The following is an 18,483-nucleotide window of genomic DNA, read 5'->3' as shown; positions in this document are numbered from 1 at the left end:
GTGGACATGGTGCTTCCTGATGTTGTTCCTACTGGATCATCTGCATTTCCCTGGAGGCACCAGATTGTAGCTTCCAAAACACAGCAATTTGCATGTTTGGACTTTTGTTGGTTTTTCTGTGTGTGTGTGGGTTGTTGGGTTTTGTGGTGGTTTTTTTTATGTTTACAGTTTTCCTCCTATTTTCCTAAATAATCACAAAACACACTTGCTTTTGTGAGTCCAGGGATTGCTGCAACCAGTGCTTAGGGCAGCACCACTCCCATTCGTCTTTCAAATGTGCTATCATTTTTGCAGTAGGAGTGTTTATTTCATACATAGTCTAGGCTACATTTATTTCTGTAGGTCCAGATTCAACTGTGGCCCTTGTTGCCCAAACACAGCACTGGATTCATGTTGTGGGAACCATCAACAAAACCCTAAATCCTCCAGCGTAGGATTTTTTTCATTTGGGAGGTTTTTTACCTATTTCACAGAAACCACTAGATAGCCTCCAGATCTGTTCTTTGGAAAATGTGACAAATCTGCAGAGACAGGTTAATGGGAACGATTGCTGTTGAAAGGCAGGAGGCAAAGCAGTGGTAAGGGCATGTGTGCATTCACATCGTGTAAACCTGATGCCTACCAGTGAGAGCCTGTGCACTCTTTCCTTCCTGCCCAGCAAGCTCTTTAGTGACATGGCCTTATTGCCACTTATGGACAGGGTTAGTCCTGTCTGTATCACTAGTGTGCAGGAGCAGATGGCTTCCTGTTCACATATCCTGGGCAAAGCAGTGACCCCTGAGCACTGAACAGCATGTGGGGAAGGAGGAGTGGGTGGAGGGTGGCACTGTTCTTCTGTTCTCCATCTGCCACTGCCCACCAGCCTGGATGCCCTTGCCTGCCAGAGCATAAATGCATTTAACTAAAGAGCAAATGGAGAGTCCAAGAGAAAGGATGTTTGTGATACACTTTCTCCCAGGTCCACATCTCTGTACATGAGTATTGAGTGCTTGGTGAGAGGGCAGATGTAAAACATGGGTGGGAATAGTCACTTGCCTTGCCTGAATAACATAGACACGTTCAAAGGAAAACAATGCATGTTGAAATTGGCCTATGCTGAAGACATGTAGTAGAGTTGAAAGAAGTATCACAGGAATTACAAGCAGCTGTGAACCCCTTGATGTTTCTGTGTCGCAGGCAGTGTCAGGGGTACTTTGTCAATAGCTGATTTGGCCGTGGAGTAGGCAGTGTGAATGTAGTGTCTGCAAGCTCTTCAGCTTGTATTGGGGATGCCTAAAACTGCACACAGTCTTTGCTCTGATTCTTGAGTTTGATTTTATTTGTTTATTTTCAGCACACTTAACCTGAACAACTTGAGTGATATTAGTTGTGTCTGCTGGTCTTCACTGCTCGATTGCAAGGCTGTTTGTTCTGCAACAAGCCCTTTATTTTTCCTCTGGCTTGACTCCAACAGAAGACAATGGTGCATAGAACTAAGATGAGGCAATTGCCTACTGTAATAAGGACATTAAATTTCTATAGCCCATATATGGTGTTTTCTGAAGAGAATTAGCATGCCCTTACATTTTATCCTCTTGGTGAAAAGTGTTCAACATCAGCCTTTGGCTGATCTGATTGAAAAGAACTCTAAGAGTTATTTTTCTAACAGAAGTAGAACAGCTTGCTAGATTTTGGGTTTGTGTAGTGTTGTGAAGACACAGGTTCTTTAAGATTGTTGAAATAAGCTGCAGACAAGAATAATTAAAAATTAACATCAGAATATGACTAGTCACAGAATCACAGAATCAGAAAATCACCAAGGTTGGAAGAGACCTCAAAGATCATCAAGTCCAACCTGTCACCACAGACCTCATGACTAAACCATGGCACCAACTGCCACGTCCAGTCGCCCCTTGGACACCTTCAGGGATGGTGACTCCACCACCTCCCTGGGCAGCCCATTCCAATGGCTAATGACTCTCTCAGTGAAGAACTTTCTCCTCACCTCAAGCCTAAACTTCCCCTGGCGCAGCTTGAGACTGTGTCCTCTTGTTCTGGTGCTGGTTGCCTTGCAGATCAAGGCACCTGTGTAGTTAGAGATGAGTTAAACACTGGGAATCCAGAGATTCATCAGTTAGCCTTGTGGTGGACAACGAACGAGTGCAGAAAACCCTGAAAAGTTTGTAATCAAAGCATAGAAGATAAGGCAACAAGATACTTAACATATGAATCAGAGCAAAGGATTATGTTCCATAAAGAAAATTAGTTCCACTTTTCTTTTTTCTTTTCTTTTTCCACTTTTCTTTTCTCTTTTTTCTTTGTGCAAATAATCCAATTTGTAACAGATCTGGTGACACAAACCTTGACTAACTGGTTTTGCTGCTTTTCTTTGCATATTAGCAGTTTCTTGGTCAAAGCCCATCTTGTTTGGAACCTTGATAGGCCAAGATCACCTACCACCTGGGGCTTCATTCCAAGTAATGCATAAGGATTTTCTTGATAAGAGATGGACCATACTTTTCATTGAGAGGTACCAGTTCATTCTGAAGGCAAATGTAACCCCACATACTCTAATACTTTCTAGGAACTTTTTTCTCTTTTTTGTATTCCCTTTTTCCTCCATCAGGTCAGGAAAACTTGGATGAATTGTGAATGTTCCTATGTTTTATTCTATGGCACAATTGTAAGGAGCTTGAAACAGAAAGGATGGGTATTGATCAGATTTACAGGGAGTGTAGCAAGGGGTACTGGTGGTATTTTCTGAGCAGAACCTCAGCTTTTCTGTGGCTCCTCAAAAGCGTGAGCACTTTCCTTTTGTGGAAACTCAAGTGGTGCCTGCAGAGTGGGGCTGTAGAGGGAAATGTGCCTTTCTCTGCATACATTTGTGATGTACCTCTTCTTTCTGACCCCCTGCCTGTCTGTATCTGTTTTCTTGTGTCAGTACCTCCTGTTATCCTTTTAGCAGTATGTGATGATCTAGAAATCCAGACCAGAGAGCGAAGAGGAGGAGCACACTGTGGCTTCCCAAGTCACAATCAAGAAGGCCATTGGTTTTACATGCAGAGACTGTAACAGGCACCAGCACAGGCTGACAGCTATTCCTCTTCCTGAGCTGGCATGGCACAGTCTGGTTCTCTTCTCTTCATCACGATATTGGAATATCCCTGTTGGATGAAGCTGGGTGTTGTCTTTTGTGGGTATTCTTTAGTTGTGTCTTGTCAGTTTTGCCTGCAAGCAAATAAACCCTGCAGCTCTCTGAAATCAGTGACATGATTGTGTATGACAGTCATTAGTGGGTGAAACAGAAATCTGTCTGCAAGCATCTGTTTTGAGGGAACCAAATATAATTAAAGTTTAACTGTGCTGCATTTGCTCTTTTATTTACTAGGTCTCAGTCCTTCTTCAGAGGAATTGCAGTCACTTTTCTTGTGTCCTTCTGAGGAGTTTGACTTGCTGCTTTTTTGTGGTTGTATGTGTGTTTTGGATTACAGGCTGGGCTACACAGCTTTGTTCAGGGATTCTCTTCTTAAATGTCTTCAGAATTTTTGTAAGGGGAATGTTTTCTGGTTTCAGGTTGTTTTAAATGGAAAGATTCTACACTGCTGTTTTCTAACACAAATTAGTTGAAAAAATGACAGGCGTGATTTTTTTCCTTATAATTCCCCCAAGCTGATATTGTATTATTGAAGAAAATACCAAGGTAAAACTAATGCAAACAGAACTGAGTTCATGGAAGCTACTGTTTTGATTTTCACATGCACATAGCAGCCATGGCTATGCCATGCATAGGTAAAGGTTATCTGACAGTAGCTGGGTGCTTAAATGGTGTTGGCTCTTGGTATAAGGAGACACTGTTAATTCTGATTAGTAGTTGTAGTTGTAAATTCATTACACTGTAGTCAAAGTGCCTAGGCAAGTGTAGGACCTCACTGTGGCAGATGTTTTGCAGACTAAAATTAAGTTAAACTGAATTGAAACTCAACTGCTCTGCCCCCCCAAAATATTGCTAATTTTTATGAAGAAGGAAGAAAGATATGAGAGAGGAACAGAGAAATATAAGTTTCTGAAGGTACTAACTCAGGCAATAGTTCAGTAGTTCAGTGTTCACCAGCCTGCTTGCCCATGGGGCCCAGTATGTCTCAAGAGATTCTTTTCCAATTGAATGACTGTCTATGGTCGCTAGTGTTTATGTTTTGAATCCAGTGGAGGTTTTATACTGGCTTGTACTAGCTTTCTGGACTGCACTGGAATGGAATGTGGCTTCGGACTGGCCTGAAGCTACATCTTATTCATCTCTTAAATTTGAGTTGTTTGTTTAACTGACTTGCTTTGATACCAGCAATGAGTTTGGGAGAGAGTTGCATGTTTCCCACACAAGGCTGCCTGGAAGTTTTAAAAAATATTTTATAATTTCCCACTCTTCAAGGTCATTTGTTCCTGAACTGAGCTGGAGCTTATTTTTATGTGATGACTCTCTGTGCTGGATGGTTGTCCTGCATCGATGTAATGCATTTTATCAGTTATATTTCCATGATGCTGTTTGAGCAATGGGATAGATTGAATATGTTTTTACACAGTAGTTAATTTTATGTAAATTATAACAAATAAATACTCTCATAACTTAGAGGGACTTAAAGTAATGGTAACCACAAATGAAAGAAATTTTGTTCTCCTTCAAGGATGTGACCCAGAGATCAATTTTGCATGGCCTCCCCAATCAGAAAGTGCATTGTAATAACATGGCATGGTTTACAGTTTTCAAGGGAGAACTGGATCGGTTCTCATCTAGGAGAAGAGCACTCAGAGCAGTATCCATGCTTTTACAGAGTGCTTTAGAGAAACTCTGCATTAAAGGTTGTCTTGAGTTCAGGCCTACCAACAAATATGTAGAAGACATTGTTTTATTTGGAACGTTTTAAACTTTCTAACTTGATCTCATTTTAACTTGAGTGAACATGGTCATCTGTTTAGTATGGTCATCTATTTGTTACCTGATGTCACTTTTATCTCTGTGACTATGCTTTCATTGTGCAATCATCCTTGCTACAAAAGGACTCTCGATTTGTGGGGCACTTTCAATGCAGAATTGCTTTAAATAAATAAATAATTATTTCTTCTGTACATACCTTGCTTTTTTCCCATGATATTCCTTGTATTACTAGTTTGTTGATAAAGTTACATATACGATGGGTCTGTGTAGATAATTTGAGATGTGTGAGTGTCTGTTTGCTGCTGCCTTAATTGTAATAATGGCAGCACAAAATAAGTTCCTACCAGTACCTAACATGGTAAAAGTTTCTCATAGAAACTTGCAAATGAGCACTTTGTGCACTCCCTCAAGACCAAATGTTTACATTCCCATATACTGCCAATGGAGAACAATAGTTATGTTCCCGAGGGAGGTTTTGACATCCAGTGCAAATTCCTTCTAGTGAATGATACATTGGACAATGTTTTTAAGGAGAGTGATTCTGAGGGTGCAAACCAGATAGACTGGACCACTGTAGTTTTTTGCTCAATGGCTTCAGTTGTTTCTTGGGGCATGTGCTGCAATCATTTTTCTTTGTGACTTTACATCCTGAGCTCTCTACCTCGTTGCATTATGGATTTATTCAGACAAGACACAGAATGGTGGTGTGGGATACTAAAGTCTCTGTGGGCAGATGGTTGAATGTCAGGCTGCTGAGTTGAGGGAGAGCCCTCTTTCTCTGCAGGAAGTACAACTTCTGAAATGGGTTAGCTGCAATCAAATTTCCTTTGCCTACTGCATTTCTTTAAGAGCTTCAAGGGCTGCGCTAAATGATGCTGTGATATCCCAAACCTCCGCTTTTAACCAGTGGCTCCTCAATGAAAATCTTTGTGACCTCTCCACTCTCTTTCATCATTTACTGTTTTTACTTTACACTTATTGATGCCATGAATAGGTGAGATGGTATTTCACTTGAAGAGCCTTCAGTGGAGTTGTAAATAGAACCTCAGCATGGATCAAAGTATTGCAAACTACATCCGTGAGTTCATTGTCTAAGTACATAGGCTCTGGGATGAAGAACCCATCCATCTCTTCTGTTGTATTGGGACTGCACTGCTGTGCATGTGTAAGGTTTCCTGTAGTTGAGAGTGTTATGCTTCTGCTAGGTATTTTTGGGGGATCTTTTTTTGTAGGACTTGTACTCAAGAAAACAGACTTTACATTTTGGTGCAGTTCCCTTACTTAATATTTTAGCTTACTTCTTGTGTTTCCGTAGCTGAAACTATTAGACCATTTTAAGATTGCATCTCTAGGTCCAAGATACCACCACAAAATTGCAGGTGGAATTAATGATTGCACAAGTGTAAGTGAGCGTCTGTCTAAGGGTGTGTGGGTGCAGTTGTCTTGCTTTGATCTGAATCCTATCTCTTAAAGCACCAATGTATCCCTTATCTGGTTTGTTACTTCTTGACATCTGAAGAGAGGCTCTGAACTTCAGGTTTGCAGAGGAGTCTGTGTATTTACTTTGGCTGGCAGACTGTGTAGAAATGCTGCTTCACCTTGGAGCCAACCCATTTTCTGATTACTTTTCAACAACCTTTGTGTGAAAGACTTTTCAGCTGGTGCTCTGTTCTGGTGGTAGTTATCTCTTCTCTACTTAAATTGTGTCAGACTCAGAGACAGCTGCCAAACTCAGGGTCAATAATATTTCTCTTCTGTTTATGTACTTTCGAAACATTGCTCCAAACACCCTCAAACACACTAAGATCCTAAGAAGCCAAGAGAGTGCGAACTTGCATCTTCTGCAAGGCATGGAAGGCCACCAAATTGTTCCTTCTCTCGGAGATCTCCAGGACAGTAGTGATTACATAATTCAGATTTCAATGAATAAAATAGGAGGAAAACACAAATACATTACATTTTAACTTTATTTTCCTCAATCCCTGCTCAGCCTTTGAAAGCACAAGAATACTGAACAAGCTTTTACAGAAATCACTTTTGGGTGGGACAAGATCCATTCCCAAGGAAATCCATTACATATTCATGTCTTTAATTATCCTGTGTAGCTCCACCAACTGCAAGATTTCAAAGCACAAATATTGAATTACAAATAGAAGTAAAATAAATTATACATTGATTTGTGCCCATCTCGTGCATATGTCAGCCACCAAAGGGTGTTGTTTTGCCTGCACATGTATAGACACGCTTATCGAGAGACAAAGAGTCAATGTATAATTTATTATATTTTTCTGTAGTGTGCTTTGAACTGTTTGAACAATCTTAAACATAAGCACACAAACACAGATGGCTTGGCTGTTCTCTTTCTGTTTGGCATAATAAATAAAAATCAGCTGCTGTCTAGTTCAGCCACACTTAATCATCCCTTGATGGTCTTAGTACATAAGCAAAACCAGGTTGTGAGAATCTGGGTTTGTGAGAGCATATGGAGTATTTGGCTCTAACGATGGCTGTTCTCGCACTTTGAAGAATTCTGCCTCCCCACCCCAAGCCAGTGAAATGTCCCATATGGATGTTCCTCTTCACTTAAAAGCCAAGTGATCCAAGCTTGTTTTAAACTATTTGTGTAATGTTTTCATGTTGAGTCTGCTGACTTTACACCAAAGTGGATGAGAAACGTGTTTCTTGTCTTTCTTGGGAAAGGGTAAATCCTGATTGTTGAGGTGGTTGAAATAGTTGCCTGGTGACAGTTTATAAGCACTCAAGATTTACATGTGATGGAGCTTTTAGTCTCTTCATGAGCAAATAGTTATGTTGGAGGAAACTTTTCTTGGCACAATGAATACTATTCTTCAAATACTCTCCTCAGCATGACAGGGCTGTGAGAGTGACAGCACTGGAACAGGCTACCCTGAGAGGTTGTGGAGTCTCTTTCTCTGAAGACTTTCAATGCTCTTTCCTGTGTGGCCTGCTCTAGGTCATCCAGCTTTGGCAGGGAGGTCAGACTAGATGATCTGTACAGGTCCCTTCCAACCCCTAACATTCTATGTTTGTATGAAAAGCTAGAAATTAGGAAATTAATAGTTTCCAAATAGTTTCATGTTTTAAATTTTAGTCTACTGTGTATTGTACATTTGACAAAAATGTAAGGGAAGAGGGTTTATTTTTAAGCAAATTGTGTTATTTTTTCTTTGGGTATAAACCACTCCTGAAACACTACAGAGTAAGTTGTGGGGAACATGCAGTTTATCTATTGTTTGAGCTATGTGTGAGCCTGATGTGCCTGATGGGATCAAGATGTATGGCAACATGCCAGAGGTTGGTATTCTATCAAGTGAAGTGTACACAATAGGTATAACATTCAGCAGTTCTGCTTTCTTCCTAGAAGCTGCTCTTTATGCTTTACCTGACCTTCATGCTACCTTAAGGTCTCCAGACATGAACAGGGCTAACACTGTATAAACTTTTTCTCTTTTTTCTGTCCATCCTAACTGGAACACATTGTTTTTATTGACTCTGAGAATCATAGAATCATAGAATTGTTAGCGTTGGAATCATCCAGTTCCAAACCCCCTGCCATGGGCAGGGACACATCCAGCCTGTCCTTAAAAACCTCTAGGGATGGGCCTTCTGCCACCTCCCTGGGCAACCTGTTCCAGTGTCACCACCCTCATGGTGAAGAATTTCTTCCTAACATCTAATCTGAATCTACCCATTTCTACTTTTTTTTCCCATTCCCCCTAGTCCTAGACTCTTGGGCGTATTGTGTGTCTTGACCTGGGTACCAAGTAAGCAAGCAAAGATTTTTGTAGAAATAGCTTCAAATAAGACATGAGAGATTCACCTCAAGTATTCTCTTAGCATATCTCAGCCCTTCCCCCTTTTTTCGTTTGTGAAAATGTAATGCAACATGAGAATGACAGGGAAATAAAAAAAATATGAAAAAAAAAAGTTGTATGAAATTTCTATATACCAAATAAAATTGCATACATCCCTTTTTTCTCTGGTTTTGCATTATTTATTTTTTTTCTGGAAGTTTGATAGCATATATAAACTTAAGGAAAATAATCATTATGCAAATAGTTGAGCCTTTTCAATTGTTTTCATTTCCATTCTGAGGCTTTCTGTTGGATGCCTGAAAGTGTTTTCTGTGGTAGTATTCATCTCTGGAAATCACCATAAAACAAACTTTCCCACTGAGTTTGCATTATGGTGAGGGATAATTGACCTAACTCCTGTGTTACTGTATTTGAAGAGAAATTCTAGGTGGCTGTCTCAAAGGTGTTGAAAATGAGACATTTGTATCATATCATTAGGTACAGCAGAGCTGCAGTGGTAGTGATTACTTGCCTGAATATGCAAATATATCTCAACTGGTCTTTGTAGTGTGGTTTAGTTAAACCTCAGACAATTAATTTGTAAATGGGCCATGTAGCAGTGTGGTCGTTTGAGGCTGTGCCTTTAAGAACAAACACTGCTGGAACACACTGGCTAATGTTTTTGGTACTAGAACCAAAACATTCTGATATTCTAAACGAATTTCATTGGTTGATAAACAAAAATTCAGCTTTAGATTGTGAAGCGGTTGGAAAATTTTTTTTTTCCTCAGTTCAGTTCGGTTTGGGAGTTGGGGGAGTTTGGTGTTTCAGCCTGTTCTCCCTGCCTGCTTCTTCTGCGAACTGCTGGACTTGGCCTTCAGATAAGCAAACACTAATCCTGCATGGGCTTTTGAAGCTTGCTAACAACTCTTTTCCTTAGTAACTTGCCTTTCTCTCTCTCTAACCCCTTTTTGGGGAAAAAGGGAGGTAAGGGGGGGAGAGAGGGGGTTCCAAAGAGGGGATCCCTCCCTGAGGGAGGGATTTTTGTTGTGTTATTTGTCTTTGCTGTGTATTTCTGTGTATATATTGTAAATACCTGTATATATTGTGTTATATATAACCTGCTTTCCATATATGCTTGTAAATATATAGCTTTTGCTCTTCGACTGAGTTAGCTGTGGTTTCTTACTCTGTGGAGGAGGGAGAGCTAAGCCCTCTCTCAACCCACTACAAGCAGGGATTGGACCTAGCATGCAAGATGTTTTCAGTCCTACTGCGTTTTGTTTTGAAGAGCAGTTGGCATATGCAACATTGAGGAATCTGTCCATAATTCCTTTTCATAGTATCATAGTATCAGTCACGGTTGGAAGGGACCACAAGGATCATCTAGTTCCAACCCTTCTGCCATGGGGGGCCTTTTTCTCTAGAGGAATAAGAAAGTGCTAAAAATATCACATCCTTCTAGTTCTGTCCTCTAACACCTACCCTTTGAAGTTCTTCCAGTCTTTCTGAGAAGCATTCTGATCTGAATACAGAAGGATACAGTCACTTACCAAAGCAGTACTTTTGCCCATGCCTGCAGTCTAGTGATTTACATAATTCTTCATCTGGAACTAGTTCTAGTTTTGGAATTGTGTTGTTGCTTCCGTTACTGTGAGTGGCTGCCAATTGCCATACTTCCACCTTGGGAACAGCTTAAACATCTTGTTAGGTTAAGGCAGAGGGAGTAAAAGGAAAGTCAAATGAATTTTAGTATCAGCCCCTTTCTCTGCTACAAAGATACCTTGGCCACAACAGTAAACTAGTAACAAAGCATCAATATTTAGTCAGAGATGAGCATGGCTGCAAAGATCATGGTGGAGGAAGGGATTGTACAGGCCTTTTGCACTTGGAATTAGACTTTATTTTTTCCCCCAGGATTGTGGTTTTTTTTTTCCCCTCAAGCTCTATTCTGTTTTTTTGCTTTACACCTCATCATTTGACTTTTCTGTACATGGTGGGAATGTCTTTTCCTCTTCCAGATAAGCAATGCCATTACAACTAGCTTTACTTACTCTTCCTCTTAATCCTGCAGCACAGGGAGAGTCTCATACTCTCTGCATAACAACCAGAACTTCCACTATTATCATAGTATCACAGCATCACAGGACATTACAGGTTGGAAGGGACCTCCAGAGATCATTGGGTCTAACCCCCCTGCCAAAGCAGGATCACCTAGGGTAGTTCTTTGCTTGTTTCCAGTCAGTAATATTGCCTTGCATATTCAGAACAAAGCTGTCCCTTGAGACATGAAAGTGTTATGCCCTAGGCAGCATTCTTTTCCTCCAGAATTTTTCTTTTTAATTTATTTTATTTTGTGACAGAAGAACTTGACACCAGAAGGGAATTGCCAGCCTGGAACAGAGCAGGGGACTGCATAAATCCACTTAAATGCAGTCCTTAGGCTTTGAAGTTATCAGTGCCAACAGTATTAGAACGCTGTTCAAGAAACCCTGTAATAGGGGGATAATCAGCACCTCTTTCTTCTCACATATGATTAAGGAGTTTAAACTCCAAAGCCTGGTGTTTGAAGCTCTTCCAGAATCATGTTCAATGTTATACTGATACAGCTCTGCAGGTTGCTCTGATCTCTGGAAGAATTCCTGTTCTCTCTGAGTTTCCCAGTATGACTATAAATGGTGCAAAAAGGTTCAGTGTTTTGCCAGTCTGGAAATTTTTTAACAGATTTGAATAGCTCCTACTCATTACAACACTGATGGTTAGCTTTCTAGTTCCCTGCTGAGTTTTTTCATATTGATAAATACTTGCCTTTCTGGTTCCCTCTGTTGGTACTTTTTCTTCTATGTGCTCGTGCTCCTGGAGACAAAAAGTTATAACTGTGTGTAAATGGGGCCCAGGCTTTTAGTTCCTCAACATGGTGTCCACAACAGGCTGCTAGCCGCAGTTGTGTAAGTTATGTGAAAGGTCATATGGTGCTGCTGCTTGAATGGTTGTTGCTGGCACATCCAGGTTGTTTAAAGCATGTCTGCTTGATTGCCCTGCATGCTTTAGCAGTATTCATCACACACACACACACACCCAATTCAGAGTATACAGATTCACAATTTAAGTTATATGTGACTTGGAGACTGTGGTGGTTTTAGGCTATGCCTTTAAAATCTAGCTGCAGATTTTGAGCAGAAAAGTAGAAAAACATACATTAATCACTATTGGGTGTAAAAAGGAAAACAAAAGATTATTCTAAACAAGTTCATTGCGTAAATAGCTGGAATAAGAGGAGCTGTACCATAACAATTCTTCCCATTCCTTTTCTCTTCTCTTCTGATCTTGGCTGTTTCTGTCTTGCTTGGGAGAGAAAACGTGCTTCTGGCTGGCCTTGGATAAGTCTAACCCATTGCTTTTCTCTCTTCACTTCTCTCTCTCTGGACAGGGGGGTTTGGGGTGGCAGTGGAACAGCTTTCCCAATCTTTTTGACCAGGGGGAGTTTTGTGTTGTTTGCTAATAGTAAATATCTGTATAATATTGTAAATACTGTGTATTTTGTACATATTCATTGCATTCCATTGTAGCGTGTAGTTTTTGCTTGTACATACAGCTTCATTTGCTTCTAACTGAGTTAGTCTGGCTGAAGTTAATGCTGAGGGGGGAACTTCAACCCACCACAGAGACGTGTGACTTCTTCATACCAGTTGTTTGTGCTTCTGTTCAACAGACAAAGCTTGCTCTTTTCCTAGATGCATTCCATTCCTGTCCAATGCTGGCACTGACTGGAAAGAGAGTAAGATTTCCTGGGATAGGCTGAGAAAGTGAAAAACAGGTCCTAGGGATATACTGGATTTGAAGAAAAGCAGTTTGTTAGAATTGATAGAGAGGGTTTAACAAGATTAAAGATAACAGGTGAAGTCCTGATGCTTCCAAATTTGAGAGAAGTTTTTACATTGCCACTGGTAGGGTGAGCATTTTTGACAACTATATTTTAAAAATAAGCAGCTGGTTTTTCCTAAACTTGTCAGCCTGAGGCTGTGATTTTGGGGTGAAACACTGATCTGAATTAATTAAAATGAGAATTTGAAGTTAACTGCATAAAGCATTTACATGGATCCTCCCTCTTCAGAATTAGACCTATTTAATTAAAGAGAATTGCCTTAGGTGCCCTTTAATTTTGGTTGCGGGGGAGGTTAATACATTTAAACTAATCCACTTAGAGTGAACATGGAATTACTGTCCTGATTGTCACTGTGTACCCAGTCTTCACATTGTAAGCAGTAGAATGATATTCTGGCAAATGGTGAATAGAAGAACTTGGGGGTTTCACAGTATCACAGTATATTAGAGGTTGGAAGGGACCTCAAGAGATCATTGGGTCCAACCCCTCTCCAAATCAGGATCACTTAGGGTAGTCCACACAGGAATGCACCCAGGTGGGTTTTGAAAGTCTTCAGAAAAGGAGACTCCAAAACTTACCCAGGCAGCCTGTTCCAGTGCTCTGTCACCCTCACTGTAAAGATATTACCAGTAAATAAATAGTAGCCAGGATGTCTTCGTTTGCATAACAGTCCATGCTTTAGATGAGAAGAATACATATGTGTGTGTGTATGTGTGTGTATACATGCATGATTCTTTGAAAGACAAGAGAATGAGCATGGTGAGAATGTTGGTCATGTATAGTATCTCTATAGTGCAAAATGTATAGTTAAGAAGAGCTTAAAACGTGTCTGTGATGCTTTTGTGAACCTGCCTGTTGCTTCTGTCTTCCCACTGCATTAGACTGATTTGTGATTACAGGCAGAAGGTTTTTCAGACACAAATATGCACTGCAGTGATCACATGCTGCTGTAACAAAAGGAAATAATGACGTCACTTTATGTGTTCAGAATATGCCTTTGTGTAAAAATACACATCTAAAATTTAACCAGAAAAACGCACTCAAAATTTAGATCTTCCAAAGAAACAAGAGAGATTTTACAAAATGACATCTGAGCTGTGGTGATGTTTCATCTTTCAGCAGCCCAGGCCCAGAGAGGTGTGTGGTAAGGCCAGGGCCACACAGTGCAGCTGTTAAAGCCACTGCTAATGTTTCCTGATTTCTAAAGAATGGCTACTAGAAGATTCAGCTATACTTTCAAATCTCTGCCTCAAGCTTGGGTTCCTAATGAAGTAGCAGTAATAAAGAGTTATACTTCTCTAGCTGACTATGAAGAAATGATGGAGACTTGCTTGTCAGAGAAGTGATAGATTTTGTGTGATGCCACTTAGGACAGCTAAGTACGGTATCAGTGACTGGTACCTGACATGTCATTTTTTCTTTCATGTGAATCATTTTGGTTATAAAATAGGATTTTTCTGCTAATTGAAAAGTGTATTGCTTTCAGTTGTTCAAGAGCCTTGTTCTTCTCCTCATGACCCTAAAGCATCCCCTTGGATGTCGGTAGGAGGTACTCAGCGCAGTGGGTGTTCTTATTACCACTTGACATTTTGCTGTTTGTTTTTATGCCTGTTGCTATTTAAAATTGATTTTTTTTTCTTTGCCAGTCCCAGAAGCAATGTACCATTAACACTACTTAATAATATCAACACAGTCACTGGAAAAAGAGTTTCATTTCCAAACAGTGCTACAGCATTCCACCCTGCTACCCACTCCTGCCGTGTCCCTCACTGTCACATTTTCCAGTTAACCCCTTGCTCTGGCCTCCTCACTCATTGCTCTTGGAGATTGTGGTACAGGCTCTGTCATAGCTTTGTCTGAACTATAAAAATGCTCTGAGCTAAAACAGGCTACAGGTCACTGTAATAGCAATGATGGGTGAAGTTTTTGGCTGATGTAAACTGGCATATATTTGCTTTGCAGCAGCACAGAGACAAATAGAGGATGTGCAGACAGCATTGCAGGCTTTCTGTCCTTAGCCTACACAACTCCCATTTGTGTCAGTTCTGGATGTCTCACAGTCTTTAATGTGGTATCTCAAATAAGACTTCAGAGGAAAGATACAGTACCTTTTGGGAGAACAGAGACATCAGGAGTGAGGATGAGAGTCATCTTGCTGAAGTGAATTCTACCGAAAAGATAGATTGCTGGTTGATGTTAATCATCTATGCTTCTCTCTCTCCTGTGGAGATGGGCATATTTCCCAGGGATGATTTACATGACTCTAATCACTGGGCAGCCCTGACTGTTTAGTGGTGCTAAGAGGCCAGACTGAGAAGGATGTTCAGCTTTAGATGAACTCAGGTGGCAGCTGGACAAGTTGTTCATGGTAGCAAAATAATTTGTGAGTTAAATCCACAGCAATAGCATCTAACTTATGAACTTACTAAGCTCAAGATAGTTATGTGTTGTTAACTCATAGTATCAGACATGCTTGTCTTGTGCTCTTACTCTTTCCTAAGCATCTATTTTGGCCACTCTGTGGCTAACACAAAAGGGAGAAGGACTTTCTCTCTGATACCATTCAGCCATTCCTGGGCTCTTATGTGTGGCCATTTTAGCAGGGAAAAGAGCAGAACACGTATTTAGTAAGAGATGTTTTTGGCAAATGGGAAATTTGCAGTAAGGTTTATTTCTAGATCTGCAGTGCTACTGACCTACAAACAGAAGAACTGGAAATCAGTTTTACAGAAAAATGCCTGTGCCAGGTGCTGGATGTCAGTGCTTCATATCAGGTCATCACAAGCCTTTCAGAGATTCAGCTGAGCTGTTTCCCCACATGTTCTCCTCAGATGGTGCAAACAGCTTGTTTGAGCCTTAGACTATATGAGGAGATTCAGATCTGACATTATTCACAGTGTGGTGTGTAGCTGAGCTGCTACATGAATGCTCCCTGACCTTGTGACAGCACCAGGTGGACTAACATGGTGGAAGCCGGTCACTTCAAATAACTCTTGGAGAGCACAAAATGTGTGGTCCAGGATGCAGGTATGACCTCCCACATGTGTGCCTCTGATTGTTCTAGTCAAAAGATCTTGCAGAACCAGCCTCCATAAATGCTGATACCCTTAAAATGGTTTGCTAAGCAAACATCTCAGATTGAGCATTTTGCTGCCCATATGGTAGATGTACATCCATCATTTGCTGTGAAGATCTTTAGTGTCTCTGTGGCTGTTAAATGTCAGCATCACTGTATAAATATACTTATGTTTGAAGTCAGAATTGCCTTTTATGGAATCTCTACATAAAAAGAAATCCTGATTTAGCTGAGCAATGTTTTCCTTATCGAATTCTAAGACATTTAAAGGGCTGACAGAATTGGATTCAAAACATCAAGCTGGGCTTGTGAAGTGAAATATTTTGCTCTCTTAAAAGCACACTGTAGAGACTGGAAGCAGAAATCTTTGATGCAGGGAGAATGTATCAGACTTGACTTCTGCAATTTCCTGTTTCTTGCAAACTGCTTTTGTGTAATCATATTTGATCTCAAAGATAATTTTATCTAATGTGGATTGGGTAGTATGACAGTCATTGTCTTTCATCATTCTTTGTTTCATTTTCTGTGTGGCATGGTATTTTCTAGTACAGATGAAATTTGTTCAACAGCTTTCAAAGAGAGTCTGTCTTTTATAGCTCTATGAAATGTTATGGGTAGCAGGCAAAAAAGGTTGCTTTATTGTCAAGACTCTTAAGTTCTTTGCTTTAATTTGTAGATTTCAGGTAGCATTGTGGAGAGGAGAGGTGGTTTATCCTCAAATCCTGTCATGTTTAGCAGCCTTCATAGCACATCTGTACACAACTAGGAGAGGTGTAGTTTGGTACCAAAGGGAGAGGTTACAGGGAGTGTCAAAATGTGATGCAGGTAGATAAAAGAGTACTGGGCCCAATGCAGCTGATGTGACTGAATGAAGAGAAGGATTCAGCAGTACTGTTGAACTTACAATAGTAATGCTAGCAGCATAACAGCAGGAAAGATTTGTATTTTGTTGTTACAGAGCCAAAGGGTTTCATCTGTAGAAGCCCTATTGAGAAAGGCAGAGAATAATAATGCCAAAATCCCAAAAGTACTTACAAGTAGGGTGTAGAGCAGGAGATAGTACTTGCATCTAAAGAGCAGAAAGTGACAGCAGCAGCGTGGAAACCACTGTAGGGAAGGAAAGCTTGGTTGGTGTTGCACCAAGGACGTATCTTAAGGGGAACATTCACAGACTTTTCTGCTTTCTTTGGAGCACTGAAGCACTGTCAGGTCCACTGCATCTTCTCTTTATAAATACATGTAATTACAGGTTTTCTGCAATAATATTGATTCTAAGAGAAATAGAAGAAATATTCTGAAGTGTGTCTGTGATATTCCTGACAGTTTAGCACCATGCACATGAAATTTTGCAGGTTCACTAATGGTTCATCTTTTGCAATGACTTCTGGACAGAGCAAATAGATATTGGCCTTCAATCTAATTTTGCCATATCTCTCTTTACAGCTTCCTGTTATGGGAGGAGCCTTTATGGACTCACCCAACGAGGACTTTAGTACAGATTACTCCTTGTTTAACTCATCAGCCAACGTCCATGCAGCTTCTTCCATGCAGAATCCACCAGAAGAGACATCCCGGTCCTCAAATGATGCCATATTGTTATGGATTGCAATAATAGCAACGATTGGAAATATTGTGGTTGTGGGAGTGGTGTATGCCTTCACCTTCTAGGATGACTGTCACTCCCCACCCTGGAAGAGAGAATAACTACAACAGTATTTGTCTTGTGTATGTACGTGTGTGTATATATATATATGTATATCTATATAAATACATATTGATAGGGACTTTATTTATTGATTAAGTGCTGGCACAATCATGGAAATTGAATGCAAGTTCATCATCTTGAATCTCGATGGCAGAAAGCTTGCATGCAATTGCAAATCGTATGGAGATGAGAGCTTTAAATGAGAACAGAGCCAATACCAGTTTTGTATAGAAATGTGATAGCGGCCAATGTGGGTAAGGTAAACACAAAGAGAAACTGAGACTTACACAGAAAGTGCTTATTTTCTACTGGTTAGATTTTCCTAGCAGCTGTTCTGTATTTTGTCAGCTTTCTTGTGCATTTTTTTACTGTGGTATAACATTGTATGAAATTGTGCTATGTCATGTTTGCTGGTTATCTTAGTTTTCCAGATGGACTAAATGATTGGCATTGGCTCAGTTCCAATGAAGTACGAGTTCTTTGTGCGTGACTCTTCGGCACATGCATACACTGCTAGGCTGTGTTCAGAATAATGAGTCTTAAAGCTGTGAAAGGCAGGTGCATGCTCTCTAGTACTTGCCTTCCAATCTCAATCACTGTATCTATGATTTGATGCTAAATTTGCCTGCTGTTTGCAGGAGGAGGCACATTTATTGCAAGGTGTGGCTGGTCTGCAGACCCTCTGCACTTCAGAGGAGGAGGTGTTAAACAGAGCAGCAGCACAGTCTCTCATTTTGGTCTAGAGTTACTTGATTGTGGTGGTCTGTAAATGTCTCCCATCCCGGAAGCAAAAGCCAAGTACCATGCTTTTCAGCTGATTTCACTGTAATCAAGATTTCCACGGCAGCCATATACTTTCATAATCTTATTGGTGTATCAAAAGACTATAGGGAAACTGTGAAGGCTCATTAACAGTGAATTATGTTTATGAGAAAACTAGAGTTCAAAGAAAGATTTGATGCTTCTGTGCTCACAAGAGAGTGAGTGCAAAAGTCAGGTATGTTGTAGGGTAGAAACAGCGGGATAATAAATGACAGGTATGCAAGTGGTTGTATTTCAGTATTAATATGTCTCTGGGTTCCAATGAGGCTC

At 40.4% G+C, this 18,483-nt stretch overlaps 1 protein-coding gene across 1 annotated transcript in view; it reads left to right on the top strand.

Moving 5' to 3' along the window:
* Window positions 1-18,409, top strand: part of C5H14orf132 (chromosome 5 C14orf132 homolog) — a 31,758-nt gene extending 13,349 nt beyond the window's left edge. The window contains exon 2 of the mRNA XM_054161876.1: window positions 17,130-18,409. Coding sequence (XP_054017851.1) covers window positions 17,130-17,354 — 225 coding nt within the window. The 3' untranslated portion in view covers window positions 17,355-18,409. The remainder of the gene's footprint in view (window positions 1-17,129) is intronic.
* Window positions 18,410-18,483: the final 74 nt, after the last annotated feature.

This window comes from Dryobates pubescens, chromosome 5 (genome assembly GCF_014839835.1).
Source record: "Dryobates pubescens isolate bDryPub1 chromosome 5, bDryPub1.pri, whole genome shotgun sequence".
Classification (NCBI taxonomy): domain Eukaryota; kingdom Metazoa; phylum Chordata; class Aves; order Piciformes; family Picidae; genus Dryobates; species Dryobates pubescens.
The sequence above is the reverse complement of the archived record's forward strand: the minus strand, read 5'-3'. Positions and strand labels throughout refer to the sequence as shown.